The sequence below is a fragment of the Medicago truncatula genome, chromosome 2, assembly GCF_003473485.1.
Source record: "Medicago truncatula cultivar Jemalong A17 chromosome 2, MtrunA17r5.0-ANR, whole genome shotgun sequence".
NCBI classification, from domain to species: domain Eukaryota; kingdom Viridiplantae; phylum Streptophyta; class Magnoliopsida; order Fabales; family Fabaceae; genus Medicago; species Medicago truncatula.
The window spans coordinates 23,734,259-23,750,250 of NC_053043.1; the positions used below are offsets into that span (position 1 = coordinate 23,734,259).

The 15,992-nt window shown below is 30.2% G+C and overlaps 1 protein-coding gene across 1 annotated transcript; it reads left to right on the top strand.

The window, feature by feature from the left end:
* Positions 1-5,559: 5,559 nt before the first annotated feature.
* Positions 5,560-11,928, top strand: LOC25488391 (homeobox protein knotted-1-like 4). The gene is made up of 6 exons (XM_013608608.3): positions 5,560-6,293; positions 8,514-8,634; positions 8,724-8,917; positions 9,122-9,253; positions 11,172-11,308; positions 11,593-11,928. Exons 1-6 carry the CDS (start codon positions 5,814-5,816, stop codon positions 11,630-11,632), a joined length of 1,104 nt encoding a protein of 367 aa, XP_013464062.1. The 5' UTR covers positions 5,560-5,813; the 3' UTR covers positions 11,633-11,928.
* Positions 11,929-15,992: the final 4,064 nt, after the last annotated feature.

Sequence of the window (15,992 nt, forward strand, 5' to 3'; positions counted from 1 at the left end):
TTTTTTTTTTGAAATCAATCATTGCAAAATTTTTTGTTTTTTAAAAAGGTCCTTAGGCCCACTTTCTTGCTTATGTGTCTTATTTTTGCATAGGTGTCACTTGCTGACTGTTTAATTGTGCACATGTGGCAGCCACGTGTAACTGATTTCATTTTAATTATTTAAAATCAATTTCTAAAAAACAAAAAACATATTTTCGAAATAAAAATAAAATATTGAAAAAAAAACTGGAATTTAATTTTCAATATAATAAAAACGAAATTAATAAAAAAAAAAAAGTTTATTTTTTTAAATAAAAAAATATGGAAATTTTTTTTACAAGAAAAAGAAAATATGGAACTTAATTTTCAAAATTAAAACGAAAATAATTTTCGAAAATTAGAAAAACAAATTCAAAATAAAATAAAAATTCAGTTTTTATTTTTCCTGGAAATTAATTATTGTAAAATAAAAAATAAAAAGTTAGAAAACATTTTTCTAAAATTTTAAAAAATTCGGAAAAAAAAATTCCGAAAATTAGAAATTTAATTTAATTTAAATTAGTTATTTTTAAAATTTTGGAAAAATTAATTTCAGTATTTTTTTAAATGTTTTATTTTAATTTCAAAAATATATTTTTTATTTTTAAAAAAAGTTTATTAAAAAATTAAACTAAAATAATTACCACGTGGCTGCCAAATGTACAAACTTACACAGTCAGTGAATGCCATGTAGGCATAAATGTGTCAAATCATCAATAAAGTGGGGTCAAGGACTATTTTAAAAAACAAAAAATTTTTGCAAGGATGGATTTCAAATTTTTTTTACTAGGAACCAAAACTCAAACTCGACATATTTACAGGGACCAAAAACATATTTTAGCATATTGGTTTCAATTAGTTTCATCTTAATTATTATGTTATTTTCCTGATCTCACGAACATTATATATGCTCCTTTGATGCTTTGATAAATATTTTAGAAAGAATATTTTTTTTTTTGATAAGGCAAGAGCAAATGGCTTAAAAGGAAAGAGCGGATCTCTAATCTTTTGCCAAATATCATATATATATTATTATAAAAAGTGAAAAAATATGTACAAAATTGTGGGACCTAAACCTAACGGGTTTATCCACAATATGGAGATCTACCCAAACATGTAATATGAAAATTAAAAACAATATAAATGAATCATAACAGGCTCTTTTCGAGCCTCAAAGTAAACACCGAATAAGACCCTCCTTCTGATGTGGCGAACCACCATCCCGAAATTTATTGCATATTTAAAAATAGTGAATAAGTCATGGACTAAATCTCTTTTCACTTAAACCAATGTTTTTGTTTTTACAATAATATCATCAATTAATTGTTTGTCACTCTCATATGCATCAACAATGTGAAGTAAGAAAGAATAAATATAGTCTTAATACTTAAACAAATGAGTGATTAAAATAGATTAAAATTAGAGGAACTAAAATTACACCTAGATACAAAATAATGACTTTTTTGCAAGAGACAAAATTATTGAATTACCTATTTGAAATAAATATATCATACCAATATGATTATGACCTTATTTGGAAGGTGAGCCTAGAGAGGGATGGAATTATGCAATCACACATAGTATAAAGAAATTGCAAGTATTGGCAATGTAAGAGAGGCATGCAGTGGCAGTAAGGTGAAAGTTGAGTGGATCCCATAAGTTAAGGGGAAGGACCACTTCCATCATTCTGACCCAACACCTCAATCCCAATCCAATCCCTTGTTCCCCTTTTTTCAAGTTTCCTTCTTTATTAAACTAGAAAAGAAAAGGACCACATATAACAGTTCCGCGTGACCCCTGCTATTCACTCTCAGTCTGTGCTAGTACTTAAATGCCATAATAACTTGTTTTTACTTTACAGTTTTTATTTTTTTCATTATGTTCCAAATTCAGTTAAGGTCTAATTCCAATCCATTGGCAAAATGGGTCACCTAAATCACTAATTCGAAGCATTAGTGACATTCTAGATGATTGGATCATGGTCATTTAATCAAGTTATAACAATTTGATAAAGTGCAAATCATAATTTGTCTACGATCATCGACAAAGATAAATGTCTATAATACAATATTGGATACTATGTTTACATTGCTTGATTTTTTTAAGTCTGTTTTAGGTGGTGACGTGTTTTGGTTAGTTTATTTTCGAGGGTGTTTTTAGGTGGTGACGTGTTTTGGTTAGTTTATTTTCGAGGGTGTTTTTAGGTGGTTATGGTGTACCATTTATATCTTGTTTCGTCCATACCCTGCGTCTTGTGGGGATGACGTTTAATAATATTTTCCGATTCAAAACAAACTTAGGGTTGATGTTCAAGTTCAATCACACATCTTAAGGCTGTATAAGCCTCACATGTTAGCCACCTACCAAGATCGTATATTAATTTAAGTCTCGAGACGTCTTCTGCATATACACTCATTCAGCGGCAAAGCTAACACTATTTTCATGAGGTGACCACATATATTTTTTTTATAACTAATCTAACCAAGCAGGCGAAAAAAACTCACAATAATTATTACTTATATAAAATGTTCTTCATAAAATATACACTTGATTCAACAAAAACGGATTAAACCAAAAATAAGACAATAACAGATTCTAGCAAAAAAACCACAGTAGAATAACAGATTGTACAAAAAAACTACCACAAAAGAAATAAAAACTAATATAGTAGCTATTTATAAAAATTGAACTCGACCACCCTTCAAAGACTCAAATTCATCCATAATTGCATCTCAGGTAAACCGACTTGCAATGTCCTTTTCAATGTAAATAACCAAGCTACTTGCAAGAAAATCATCACTCATTTTGTTTCTTTATTTTGTCTCAAGATTCTTCATTGATGAGAAAGCTCTCTCTCTTGTTGTGGAGATTAGGAGTGTCAAAACAAGACGAATCAATATATCAATTAAATGATAATGCTTTGATTTCCCCGATTATACTAATTTTTTGCACCAAAGAGTGTTGTTAAATTTTGAAAAGACTGAGATATATTAGCAATGTAATGACTTACTTGCAACCTCAAATGAGCTCTTTCTTGCTCAGTAAAATCATAAGAATAGAACGTCTCTGCTAACCTACAAACATAATTAATGTAATTCGAAGTTCCTATATGACGGGATCAAATAATTCGAAGTTCGACATGAACTAAATAAGGATGGAAAAAAAAAAATCATTTAAAATAAAATTTGGGATAGTTAAATATATATTATTAGAAGTAGCCAAATATAAATATATACCTACTCACTAAAAAAATCCCTCCCTTATCAAAGCATCCGCCCCTGCACTCATTGCCTCAAGGTCGAAGAAGGAGGTTCATGTCAAAAACAATCCATTGTTTGTTTGAACAAAATGAATGATCTCTTGTCTGAATCATGTCGAAACCCTAAACCATATCACTTTGGAACAAAAAAAATCAAATTTTAAAAATTAAAGAAATAAACAGAAAAATATTTAAAAAGAATGAACAGGAAAAAGTAGTAAAACAAAGTAGATTAAAGGCTATACATGTTTGTTTGTCTAGCGAAGCCAAACAGTACCACTGCCGGCGGCATCTCTTACCCTAATCTAAAACGTTAGATCAGCAGCACAGTCTAGTTGACAGTGGTGTTTCAAGCAGTGACAACTTTCTCAGCTTTTTACAAATGTACGAACATGATTCAATTATGTTTGGCCCACACTAGTAAATTATGTTATGTGCAGTACTATGTTGTGGTCCATGAAACCTCGTTAAGACACGTGTCAGACTTGGGTGCTCTAGTCGCTTTCCGGTTGGGTAGTTGCCAGCCCAGACCACTGCCACTCTCTCCTCTTAAGTCGTTTTGAGTTTATTGGCCCACGCAGAGAATATGTATTGTATGTGAGAGCCAGTTACTACTGTGTGATGTGTGTGTTATCAACACTTTTCAACCATAATATAATACTATTGAAGAGAATGAATATTAATATTAAAAATGGTTAAGTTTTACATATTTTCTTTTAAAAATATAATTAAAGATGATAAAAATCATATAAAAAACTCTTTAGCTTATGTCCAAAGTTAAATCATGTTTAAAAATATATAAGTTAAGCAATTATGTTTACGAAATATATGCGGTGACATATCTTTCTTCAAATTCATGAGAACCATGATATCCTCCAAATTTTCTATATATATTATATTAAGCATAATAAATACACTAATTTTTCTTACAGGCGGATAAAAAAAAACTCTTCAACCATCTCCTTTTCATATTTAAGTTATATTTAGATATTTTGTTCAAACAAATGTTCTTGAGGGGATTCAAATTTGCACCCCCATGCTGAATTCAAGCAAAATAAACCACCAGACTAGTTAACAACTTTAATATATTTTTTGTTAAAGAACAATTTTAACAATTTTTTAAAACAGCTTAAGATTTATTTCATAAAATGTTGACACCCTAATAAAATAACTCAAGATCAGCCACTGATTATAAATAACATTCTTTTACTATGTGCATATTGGTAGTATTTTACACTAACAATACACAAAATAAAATCAAATCTTACTCATGCAAAATACAAAAAATTGAAGTCCTATAAAAAGAAGGAGGAAATAGTAATTAATAATCAACAAGTGGCAGTACCTACCATCTACATAAAAATTACAATCACCTATATTGCCACCCTATTTTAAACCCTAAAATATGACCTACTACTCCTAATACTACCTTTTGATTTTATTAATTAAAAATTAGCAGCGTGAAAACATGGGTAGTAGTCAGATTAGGACTGATTCATGCTAAATCAAAAAGTCCTCCTCATCTTTCAATATTTCCCATCAAAAGCAAAACATGATTTCTTTATCCAAATTTAAAATAATATCTCAATAAAAAACAAAAACAACACGTCGGCAGACTGTGTCCACTTTCGAAACCATATCTTGATAATTAAACTAAAATTCAATTACTTATACACCCTTCGGTCATTAGTATAAGCAAAAATTCACTCTTTATATACATTCAATTAATGTTGTTTATGGTCTTTATTATGTATCACATACATCATTAATTAAATGTATCTAAAAGGTAAATTTTTGCTTATATTAATGACCGACGGATGTACATCGTTACATTACAATTACAAATGGACACAAAACAAAACATTTTTCCATATGCACATAGCAATGTTTGATTGGGTAAATTAAATATTCAATTAACAATAATATCATTATCATCAGTTGCCTCCTACCACATCATTGATCAATCTTTGTCTTATTATTATGACATAAAAAAATACTCCCTCCGTCCCTTATCAGATGATCGGTTTAACAATATATACTTTTAATCTGACATGTTTTGATCGTATTTTTATACTAATATACAAAGATAAATAATATCATATAAGATATTGGATTTTTTTCGACGAATATTTTAAAATATTAAATTTTTCATAATTTTTTTAAATAAATAATTAAAGATATTAAAGATAAAAAATATGTGTCAGAATCAAGTAAGTAATGTAATATAAGATGGAAGAAGTAATACCACAAACCCTTGCACGTTATTATCACCAATCCCAACCCTTGGATCCGTTCTCAATCTAATATCCCTTGATTTTCGTGTCATCATCTTTCAAAAAGTCTTCTCCCATAAAAGAAAGTGCTTTTCCAAACCTCTTCTTCCTTCCACCACTTCTCCTACCTAGCTCTAACTCCTCTCCCTCACCCAACAATTTTCCCACCAAAATTCTCAACCCTCAATGTAGCAGATGTGAAACACACAAGAAAAAAAAACCCTAAACATAAAAAAAAAAAGTGATTAATTTATTAAGCAAATGGCTTTTCATCACGACCATCTCTCTCATGAAATCAATTTTCAACCATTCAATGAAGAGCAACAGTTAAATCAAAGCAGAGATATGCAAAGACTACTACCATTCACCGGAGCCGGTGCCGGATCAGCGCCAAATTGGCTCAACAACGCTGTAAACCTACGGCAGCAGAATTTCCTCCACTTACAGCCAGATACATCACAAAACGAGGACGTAAGAGGTATCACCCGGGATCGAAACCGGGCCGAAAGCAACACAGAATCATCAGAGGAGTTATCACAATATAAAGCAGACATATTAGGACACCCTCTTTACGATCAGCTTCTATCTGCTCATGTTTCGTGTCTGCGAATTGCTACGCCCGTCGATCAGCTTCCGCGGATCGACGCACAGCTTCAGCAGTCGCAGCGCGTGGTGGATAAGTACTCTTCACTTGCTAATGCTAATGGTGTTGTGGATGAAAAGGAGCTTGATCAATTCATGGTTAGTTACAACAACCCAAACCTAATTTTATTATTTAATATCAATCATATATTAATTATGTATCTTCTTATCCATGCAAATTTATTCTATTCTTCTCTATTACCCCACTACAACTACTTTAATCAACTTTTCAATGATGGATTTGAATGATTTGATTTATGTCTCTCTTTATTTCTTTGTTGTTGTCGCGTTTTAACCTAATATTGCAATAGTATTTCTTTACTATTCTATTAATTAATAATTAAACTTCTTTGTGATTTTAATTAATTATTTGGTATATGCTTGAGTTATACAATTTTTATTCAAAATCTTGTCTAGATTTGGGTGCTTCTGTTTCCTTATTTTTTATTTTTATTTTACTCTTATGTTGTGAAACTTTGTTTTTTTTTTTTTTGAGAGAATGTTGTGAAACTTTGTTCTTTCCTGAATTTCCGGAGTTTGTTGATTGGACTTTAAAAACTAGTTAACGAGGAGCATTGCCGATTAGGGTGTAAGTGCTTGCTGCAGAATTTAATTAATAGTACAAAGAAAAAGAGAGAGGATAATGGAAAAAAGTTACATTCTTTTTATTTTATTTTAAAAAAATGTAAAAAATGTTGGACTGTAGTAGTACGAATTGTGAGTAAATGAATCTGATTTTATTTTTTTTCTCTGATAAATGAGTAAATGAGTGTAATTAATTTGTCCTGACTTAGGATACTGCAGCTGTGAGGTTTTCCCTTTACTTTTTCTTTGAACATTTTGATTAAAGTTGTGATAAATATTTATTCCTCATTTGTTTCAATGATCAATTTTTTACTCTTTTTGCCGACCTTAATCTTAATTTAATGGTTTATAAGTTCTTTAATTTTATCAACCTTTCCCCTTCGTATACGTTACTGGTTTGATTAGTATACCCACAAATTATTGATGGTAGTTGGTAAATTTAATTATTAATACATTAATTGATTCATTTTCAACGTTGATTAACGACTTTAGTAATTAAGAAACAGAAAATAATCTATAAAAATATTTGGTGTTCGGCAACCACATATTGTGACATTAACTAGATTTTGGTTCAACCTTTAGATCTTCGTAGATGAATAAAACTGTGTCTGTGACTTGCGAGTAAATTGTTTTCATTTTGATTTCTTAATGATATTTTGCATTGATGGATACGTCATCATCTAGCTTCTTATTATTGATTCCGTTAACCATTTTTACAACCAATAGTTTATACGATTGATCAATTATTGTGTGCCACCTATCAATGTTACTTTTAAATACTTTATTTGATATACTTTTTTAAAGGATGTGCCACGTGATACATTCTAATTGGACAATGATATATACCATTATGATACAGAAGTGCTATCCGACATGGAGTGTGGGGTAGTACTTCAATCTATTACATATCTATTCCTATGATTCTTTAATGTTGTAATCTAAGTGGGCTAATTCCGTCCTTCTGATTCACAATTCACACTATTAATGTCTAATCATATAAGTTAATTCATTCAATCGTTATATGATAATTTGATTTATTTTTCAAGTGTAGAGTCCAACGTATTGGCTGAGTTTATAATTGGGATAGTATTTCATCTTACATACTAGTTTTGTAGGAGTTGAGTCGGTCCTTTCAATCTAAATTTTAAGATTAAGTTTTTTACATAACTAAAGAAAATCAACAAATTTTGTTCTTATCAAGATTAGTAGACTTTTTTTTTTAACACGAAAAATTAGTATTCCTCTAATTTTAAATTTTACTTGCACCAATTTCTTTCAACAATAAATTGTTAATGTTGTTAATTGAAAATAACACATCTCTAATATGGAATAGGATTCTCTACATTCAAGTTTCCTGCATTTCCTTGTATTTGCACTAGATTGTTGTGTTTTTAGTATTTTCATTTTGTACAAGATATCATCTATATACTCCTCTCTTTTACTTACAGTTGTAATAAAGGGAAGGGAATCACAATCCCTCCAAATAGCATATGAAAGTTAACAAAGTTCTACTAAAAAGTAGACAATTAAAAAGAAATAGCAAAGTTGATTTAACTCATAATGTCCGATGACAACTCAAACAAGTACTTCTTTGTTCTCATGAAATTAGCTCAGTTGGTAAGAACAATGCATAATATATGTAAGGTCTGGGGTTCGAACCCCGAACACCACTAACAATTATATTACGCTCCTTAATTAAATTATATTTTGGTCTGATATATATTTTTGTTGTAGACGCATTATGTTCTCCTGCTCTGTGCTTTTAAAGAACAATTGCAACAACATGTCCGTGTTCATGCCATGGAAGCTGTTATGGCTTGTTGGGAGCTGGAGCAGTCTCTACAAAGCTTGACCGGTAAGTTTCATCTATGAGTAATGATATCTTTGTTTCAAATTTCCAATCATCCACGTACCATTTGCAATACATGATGCATGCATGAACAGGTGTATCTCCTGGTGAAGGGAGTGGTGCAACAATGTCGGACGATGAAGATGACCAAGCAGAGAGCAATGCAAACTTATATGAAGGAAGCCTTGATGGTGGTGATAGTCTCAGCTTTGGTCCTCTTGTTCCTACTGAAAGTGAAAGATCTTTAATGGAACGTGTGAGACAGGAGTTGAAGCACGAGCTAAAACAGGTATAGCACATTATAACTTTCTCATTCTCATATATATCCAATGCAATGCAATGCAACCATGGTGTATATTTTTATACTATATATATATGTGACAATACATGCATGTGTCTTTGCAAAGATGAAAGAATCAATCACATAATTATTGTTCCAAATTGAATTGATTTGCATAGTTAATTAATAATTTAATGTTTTTTCAATATGCAGGGTTACAAGAGTAAGATTGTGGACATAAGAGAAGAAATTCTACGGAAGAGAAGAGCGGGAAAGCTCCCGGGTGACACCACCTCCCTTTTGAAAGCTTGGTGGCAATCACACTCTAAATGGCCTTATCCTACTGTAAGTTTTAAGATCAATATCCGTGACGATTGTCATTTCGTATATCTATAAAAAAAAAATTAATAAAATTTGGTTTTTCTCCTATGTCAACTATTATTAGTAATATTAGGTAAAACATTTTTATTTATTACGTGTTAAATTGAAATTAAATTAGAATTATATGATATTTTTTACTCTTAAGAATAAAACATATACCTTAAAATTAGTATAATTTGAAACTAATCTAATATTAATTATTTAATTTAATTATTAATATTATGGATTGCTTTTAAAAAGAGTGAAGTAGTAATATCTTTTCCCCCAATACCCTTATCCATTATTGATCTATTTAGGTTAACATGTTTTTAAATCTTAACAAATAGTATATCAAAGATAGAAAGAAATATAGGAGTATTAATAAACTAGTACAATCCCTCAAAAAAAAAAAAATACTAGTACAAGATATATAATATATGTATAGAATCTTCAACAATAATAACAATGTCCCAAAGTTTTAAATAATTCATAAAAAAACTAATTTTATACTTCCTTCTAACAATAAAAAAGTCTTATTTTGTGATCTCAAATATAAGAAAAAAATCAACTAACCCTATCATATTTAGTGCGATCATTCTTAAATTTAAATTTGTTTTTCAATAATACTTTTAATATTAATAGAACAAGTTCCCATGAGGGTATTTGAAAGAAAATTAAATGAAGTGAACTATTTTTTTCAAAGGGTGTGAGGTAGTTTGCTTTTGTTGAATGAGATCCGAGGAAGTATATGTCGAAACTCATTTGAACAAATACTCATTTGTTTTTAATTATACATCATTTGGCAACTTTCATGTGTATCAGGAAATGTAATTGATTTTAGGTTTAATTAAGTTTTTAGTTCCTACAAAATAAAATCATATTTTTTAGTTTCTGTGATATTTTCCTTAAGCATTTAGGGACCAAAAATGTTGATGGAAAAATTTTATAGGGACTAAAAATGCTGATGAAAATTTTAATAGGGACTAAAAAATGTAATTTTATTTTAAAAGGACTAAAACAAAATTCTGAATATTTATAGGGATCATTTACTTAATTAACCCTTGATTTTATATAAAAAAAATTAGAATAAATTACACTTATCTCCCTTAAAGTTTGTTAAAATGTCACTCACACCCCCTCTATTTTCTAATGGGACACAAACCTTCACTAATTAATTTTCAATGTCAAGAAAATAACTTAATCAAGAAAGTGACCTAGAAAATTCAAATAAAGGTAAATTAAATAATCTCATTCAAGGAGTTTTTGGAAAAAATGCAAAAAGCTAGGGCACAACTATCAGAACTTAAGAGGAAAAGTGTACAATGTCACTAACCGTACTTAAACAGTGTTAACTTGAGGGGATGTAAGTGATTTTGTTTAAAAAATTATGCTTCATGAACATTAATAACATGTGAAAAAAAAAACATTAATATTTTATTGATATAATAAAATGATTTATAATTTGATAAAAACAAAATTTGTTTTCAAAATATACTTGTGTGATCCAAAGAGGATGTACACTTCTGGTTATTATTATAAGAAAAATCTACTTTTTAAGTTTATTTAATAAATTATGTATATAATCTATTAAGTAGACCACATATATTATTTATTGAACGAACTTAAAAGTAAAATTTTATTTATAATAGTGACCGAAAGATGTAGTAATGATTAATAATTAAAAAAGTCTTGCACCCTCGTAATTTTCTCTCAAATAATATGTGTCTCCCAATGTGTCAAGTCATAAGCATATAGTAGAAGTAGAACTTGATTATTTGTCCGTACTAGTAACGACCAAGGAGACAACCATGACTGGTGAATTAATAACGTATTAATGTTATGTTCCAATTATTTGCCTCTTCCATGAATGCTGATCATATTAGACTCGTGAATGTACTTCTAGGAAGAAGACAAGGCTAGGTTGGTCCAGGAAACAGGACTTCAATTAAAGCAAATAAATAACTGGTTCATTAATCAAAGAAAAAGGAATTGGCATACTAATCCTTCGTCTTCCACTGGCTCCAAAACCAAACGCAAGAGGTCAGTTTTATTATTTCCCTAATGGACTCTTTTTTCTTGTTTCACAATGTCTTTATTTTGAAAATTGTTGTTTACACTTCAAACAAGGCTGAAACACATCAGAAAAAGACGTAAAGGTCTATCGGCGGTTAACTGCCGCTGTTTAAAATTCATCGGCAGTTAACTACCGACAAAGTTATATGAATAAATTACTAGTGTTTTCTAATATCGAGTGAAGTGTGAACAACATTCTTCGTTTATTTTACTTGATGCTTAATCTGATTTTGTTTTTTACTATTAAATAGTAGTGGCGCAGGTGAAACAAGTAACCAGAGTTTCATATGATTCGGCCCCTGTTTTGAACAAGGAAACAAAGATGGAAAAGAAAAAATCTATCCAAAATTTTCATTCTATGCAACAGTATATGGTGGGACATTTGATAGGGCAAGAACTTAATTATAGTGAAAAACATGAAACTCGTGTTGTGGAATATGAATGTTAAATCGAAATTTATGTTTATACCAACCATTGCTAAGAAATGATATGTACTTGGTTATATTACAGAGGAAGCTAGTTTTGTTTTTGTTGTGTATATTAGGCTAACGGTATAATAAGATCGTAAAAGACAAATATTGCAAGTTTTTTACTTAATACACAATTTTATGAACAAACCCCACATCCTTTAATAGTATAAATAAATATATAGGAGGATGTTTCCTTTTAAAATATGATGTTTTATATTTATTTTTTCCGATTAAGTAGTCAGTCTAATGGTGAAAATTTTACCTCTTAGATGAGAAAGTGATGAAGTTAAGATTCGGGCAACGTTTACGGTAGGAGAGGGCAATATGTCCCCTACCGTAGGAGATCATATAAAAGAGTTTTTTTTTTATTTTTTTTTACAACTAAATTGACATGTGTTTGTTGGTGGTTGGCAAAATAGATACTAGTGTTGTATTTTTTATTTTTTTTAGAAATGATGCATCCTCCGGTCACTATTATAAGCAAAAATCTACATTTTAGATTCATTCATTAAATGATGTATGCGGTTTATAATACAGACTACATACATCATTTAATGAATGTATCTAAAACGTTGATTTTTGCTTATAATAGTGACCAGATGGTGTATTTGTACAACCACTTTATGATAACTTTTTGACAACCTTCTCTCTCATACTCACGTTATACTCTTATTTTCACTCTTTCTTTTTCTCTCTCCATTATTTTTACTAATGAAAAGAGAGAGAAAAGAAGTTGTTTGTCTCAAATGGATGTTCAAATATCACTATTTTTTTTAGGGAGTTACATGCATGTTAGTTGTATTTAAGTAATGAGAAATAATATTTAAACAACTATTTTTTGATAATTATTGTGACAATTTTCTCTCTCATGTTTACATTAATTTTTTATTTTCTCTCTATTGTTTTTGTGTCAATACCTCATTTTCTTTATAAAATTTTGGTTGTCTCGAAAGTTGTCATATAAATGGATGTTCAAATAACACAACTCTTAAATAATTCTAGAGTCAATTTTGTGATTTCCTTCTTAAATAAAATAATATTTTTCCACCTAGAGTATATAGACAATATTTTCCAATTCGTTCAACAATAAAACATTAATATAATGACTTTATATAATGAGTGGTAGTTGAAAATATATTAACGTTTTTACTGTAGATTGAATGTGAGTTTTTTTTAAATGATTGAATATTATTAGGTTTTTTAACAATAAATTATATTAGCAATAACAGGGTAATCTCCTTAGCACAAAGTGTATAAATGAAACCACATATAATTACAAGCTGTCAATCCAAGAATACACAAAAAGGTTAATCGATACCCAAGCACCTAAACGGGTTCAACCACGAGCCATAAACAAAATTGACCTTATTAACTTTAAGCCACAATAACAATAAATACTTTACTTTTTCTAATAACTGTGGAATGGTATTTTCTAAATTTGTAAACAATACTTTTTCTAATAACAATAAGTATACCATTGTGTTCGTTCCACACAATCCAAATATTATTAGTTGAATGGTCAATAGAGAGGAAGGTTAAATAAGTTTTTAGTCCCAATGAATATACCGAATATTGTTTTTAGTCCTTAGAAGAAAAAAAAATTGACATGTTGGGTCATATAATTTTTCCAACAATGCCAAAAACACCCTTTATTAAATGTGATTTTAAAATCAATTGAATTTTTTAAATCATTCTATATGTTTAAAAAATAGAATTCTAGTGAATCACATTACCTGAAATCTCAGTTATTCAAAAGCTTCATCCTATATTCAATGATTAATATCTATTTTTTTTAAAAAAAAATCTCATTTTACAAAAAAAAAAAAAAGAAAAGAAGAAGTCTCCTACGGTAGGAGACCTAAGGATGTCACCTACCGTAGCCTTGGCCTAAGATTCGACTCTAATCTCCTACATATGTAATGAAAATTTTATGTACTTACTACTTAGTATTTAGAAAATGATTAAAGGTAGAGGGATTTATAATTGAATTAGTACAACCTTCATTATTATATAACGATATATTTTATGACCTCTTTTTAAAGGGTTCGTCCATGGTCCTTACTATTTGATCGACAATAGCAGGTAGATTCAGCTTCTTTCTTGTTTACATTTCTCTTTTATAAGTTGTTCAGTTAGCATTGTGGTGGAAACCATTGAGTACAATTGATGACAAGCACTTCACCATTACTGAATTATTTGAAATAAAATAAAAAATAAAAAATGAACCATCCAATTCTACAACTTTTCATAATTCAAAGGCTTACGAAATGCAGCAACAACAACAAACAATGAATGGCCGTTTGGTGTTAGTTTTAATTCAAGTTAAAGTTTGTTATAGACTTAACTATGTTTTAGCAAGTTAGTTAGTTTGTTTTTGATTGCCTACTAAGCAAGTCATGTGAATAAGTTGTATGTATATAAGCCAGTTTGTAAACACTTTTTCATCAATAAATGAGAATCACATCTTACAACAATCAATATTATCCTTCTTCTCTCAATTTTTCAATTCTCTCTTTCTTAGAAAATCAATAGCTTGCATTGCAAACAAGTTCTGTTGTGCTATCAAATTGGCATCAAGAGCCACTAATTCTGATCTAAGGAAGGAATAAGAAAAATTCAATCACACAACGATTCAGGTGCAGAAACGTTGTGATAGAAAATCATGAATGGTAACAACAGTTTCAATACTCATCTTCCAATTCTTGAAGGTGGAAATTGGGAAAGATGGAGTGTTGTGATGAAGAATCTGTTTGGGGCACAAGATTTGTTGGATATCGTGCGGAAGGGTTATGAAGACTTGGAAGGGAATGCAACTGAAACACAAAAAGAGCTGCGCATAAGGAGTTAACGAAGAAGGATTGCAAAGCCTTTGTAACGCCCTAGTCGTCATTTTATTTATTTTGATTTATTTAGAGTCTTTTATATGATTTTAAATGATTATTATTGATTATGTGGTGTGTATTATTTTATTATATAGTTTATTTTAATATAATTAGATTTATGTGTGAATTAATATTATTTTGGAGGTTGGGGAGTTAATTAGGAATTAATAGAATTAAGGGGGAGTAAATGAAATAAAGTGGAGTTAATATTGGGGAGTTAGGAAAAGAGAAGTCAGAACTGCTTTTACGTACAAACAAGTTTTGGGAGAAAAACCAAGAGCAAGGGAGAAGAGCCAAGAGACCCGGATTTTGTTAGAGATTGTCCTTCTGAATTAAGGTAAGGGTGAGGTTTGCTTCAGTAGTATAGTTTTTGAATTCTGATTTTGGATTTAACAGGTTTATGATAGAATTGGGAAATTTGGGGTTATGTTGGATTAATGGGTTTTTGAGTGAATTGAGTGTATAGATTGATGTTCTGATGTTAGAAATAGGTTCTGGTTGCATACAGCACTTAGTTTTATATCTGTAAACTGATTTGGGGAGTGAATTTGAGGAAAATTGGATTTTTGGGAAAAACCTGCATTCTGCCCGTACTGATGTTCATCGCTTGCCCCGGCGAGTAGCTCGTCTCGCCTCGCGAGTGAGCAACTTCATGGCTCGCCTCGCGAGCAGAACCACTCGCCATGGCGAGCAAGTGCCTGTGAGATCATGATTTTTGAATTGTTGTTATAAGCTGTATTTTTGTTAGTTTTGAGTGCCTAAATGATTTTAGAGAGGACTGGGACAATTTTTAGATTAAAAAGATGAATAGGGAGCTTAAAAATGAAGATTTAGTGAGAAAAATGTCAAAACTCCCGAGAGCACCTTTTTCTCATTCGCCTTGAGTTCGCCACGACGAGCAACCCATTCTTTGAGCTCGCCATAGCGAGTAGATGTACTCGCGAGGCGAGTTGCCCAGTTCAGAAGCTGATTGTTATATGATTGAATAGAAATGGGAGAACTTGAATGTATGAGCATGATATGATTAATTGTGAATTTTTCTGGAATTGTTAGATTGATTATGATGATCTGTTGATGATTGTGATGTATGTTTACATTAATTAAATCATACAAGTTGTTGAATTATGGAGTTGTAAGTCATATATACATATATGCATTGTTAAGTTGTATGTAGATATACACAAGTGGAGTCAGTTGCATAAGCATATAAAGCGGGAGGGCTCTTGCCCTGGAACGCCTTGTCGTTCAAAGCGGGAGGACTCATGTCCTGGAACACTTTAATTGTTCAAAGCGGTGAGG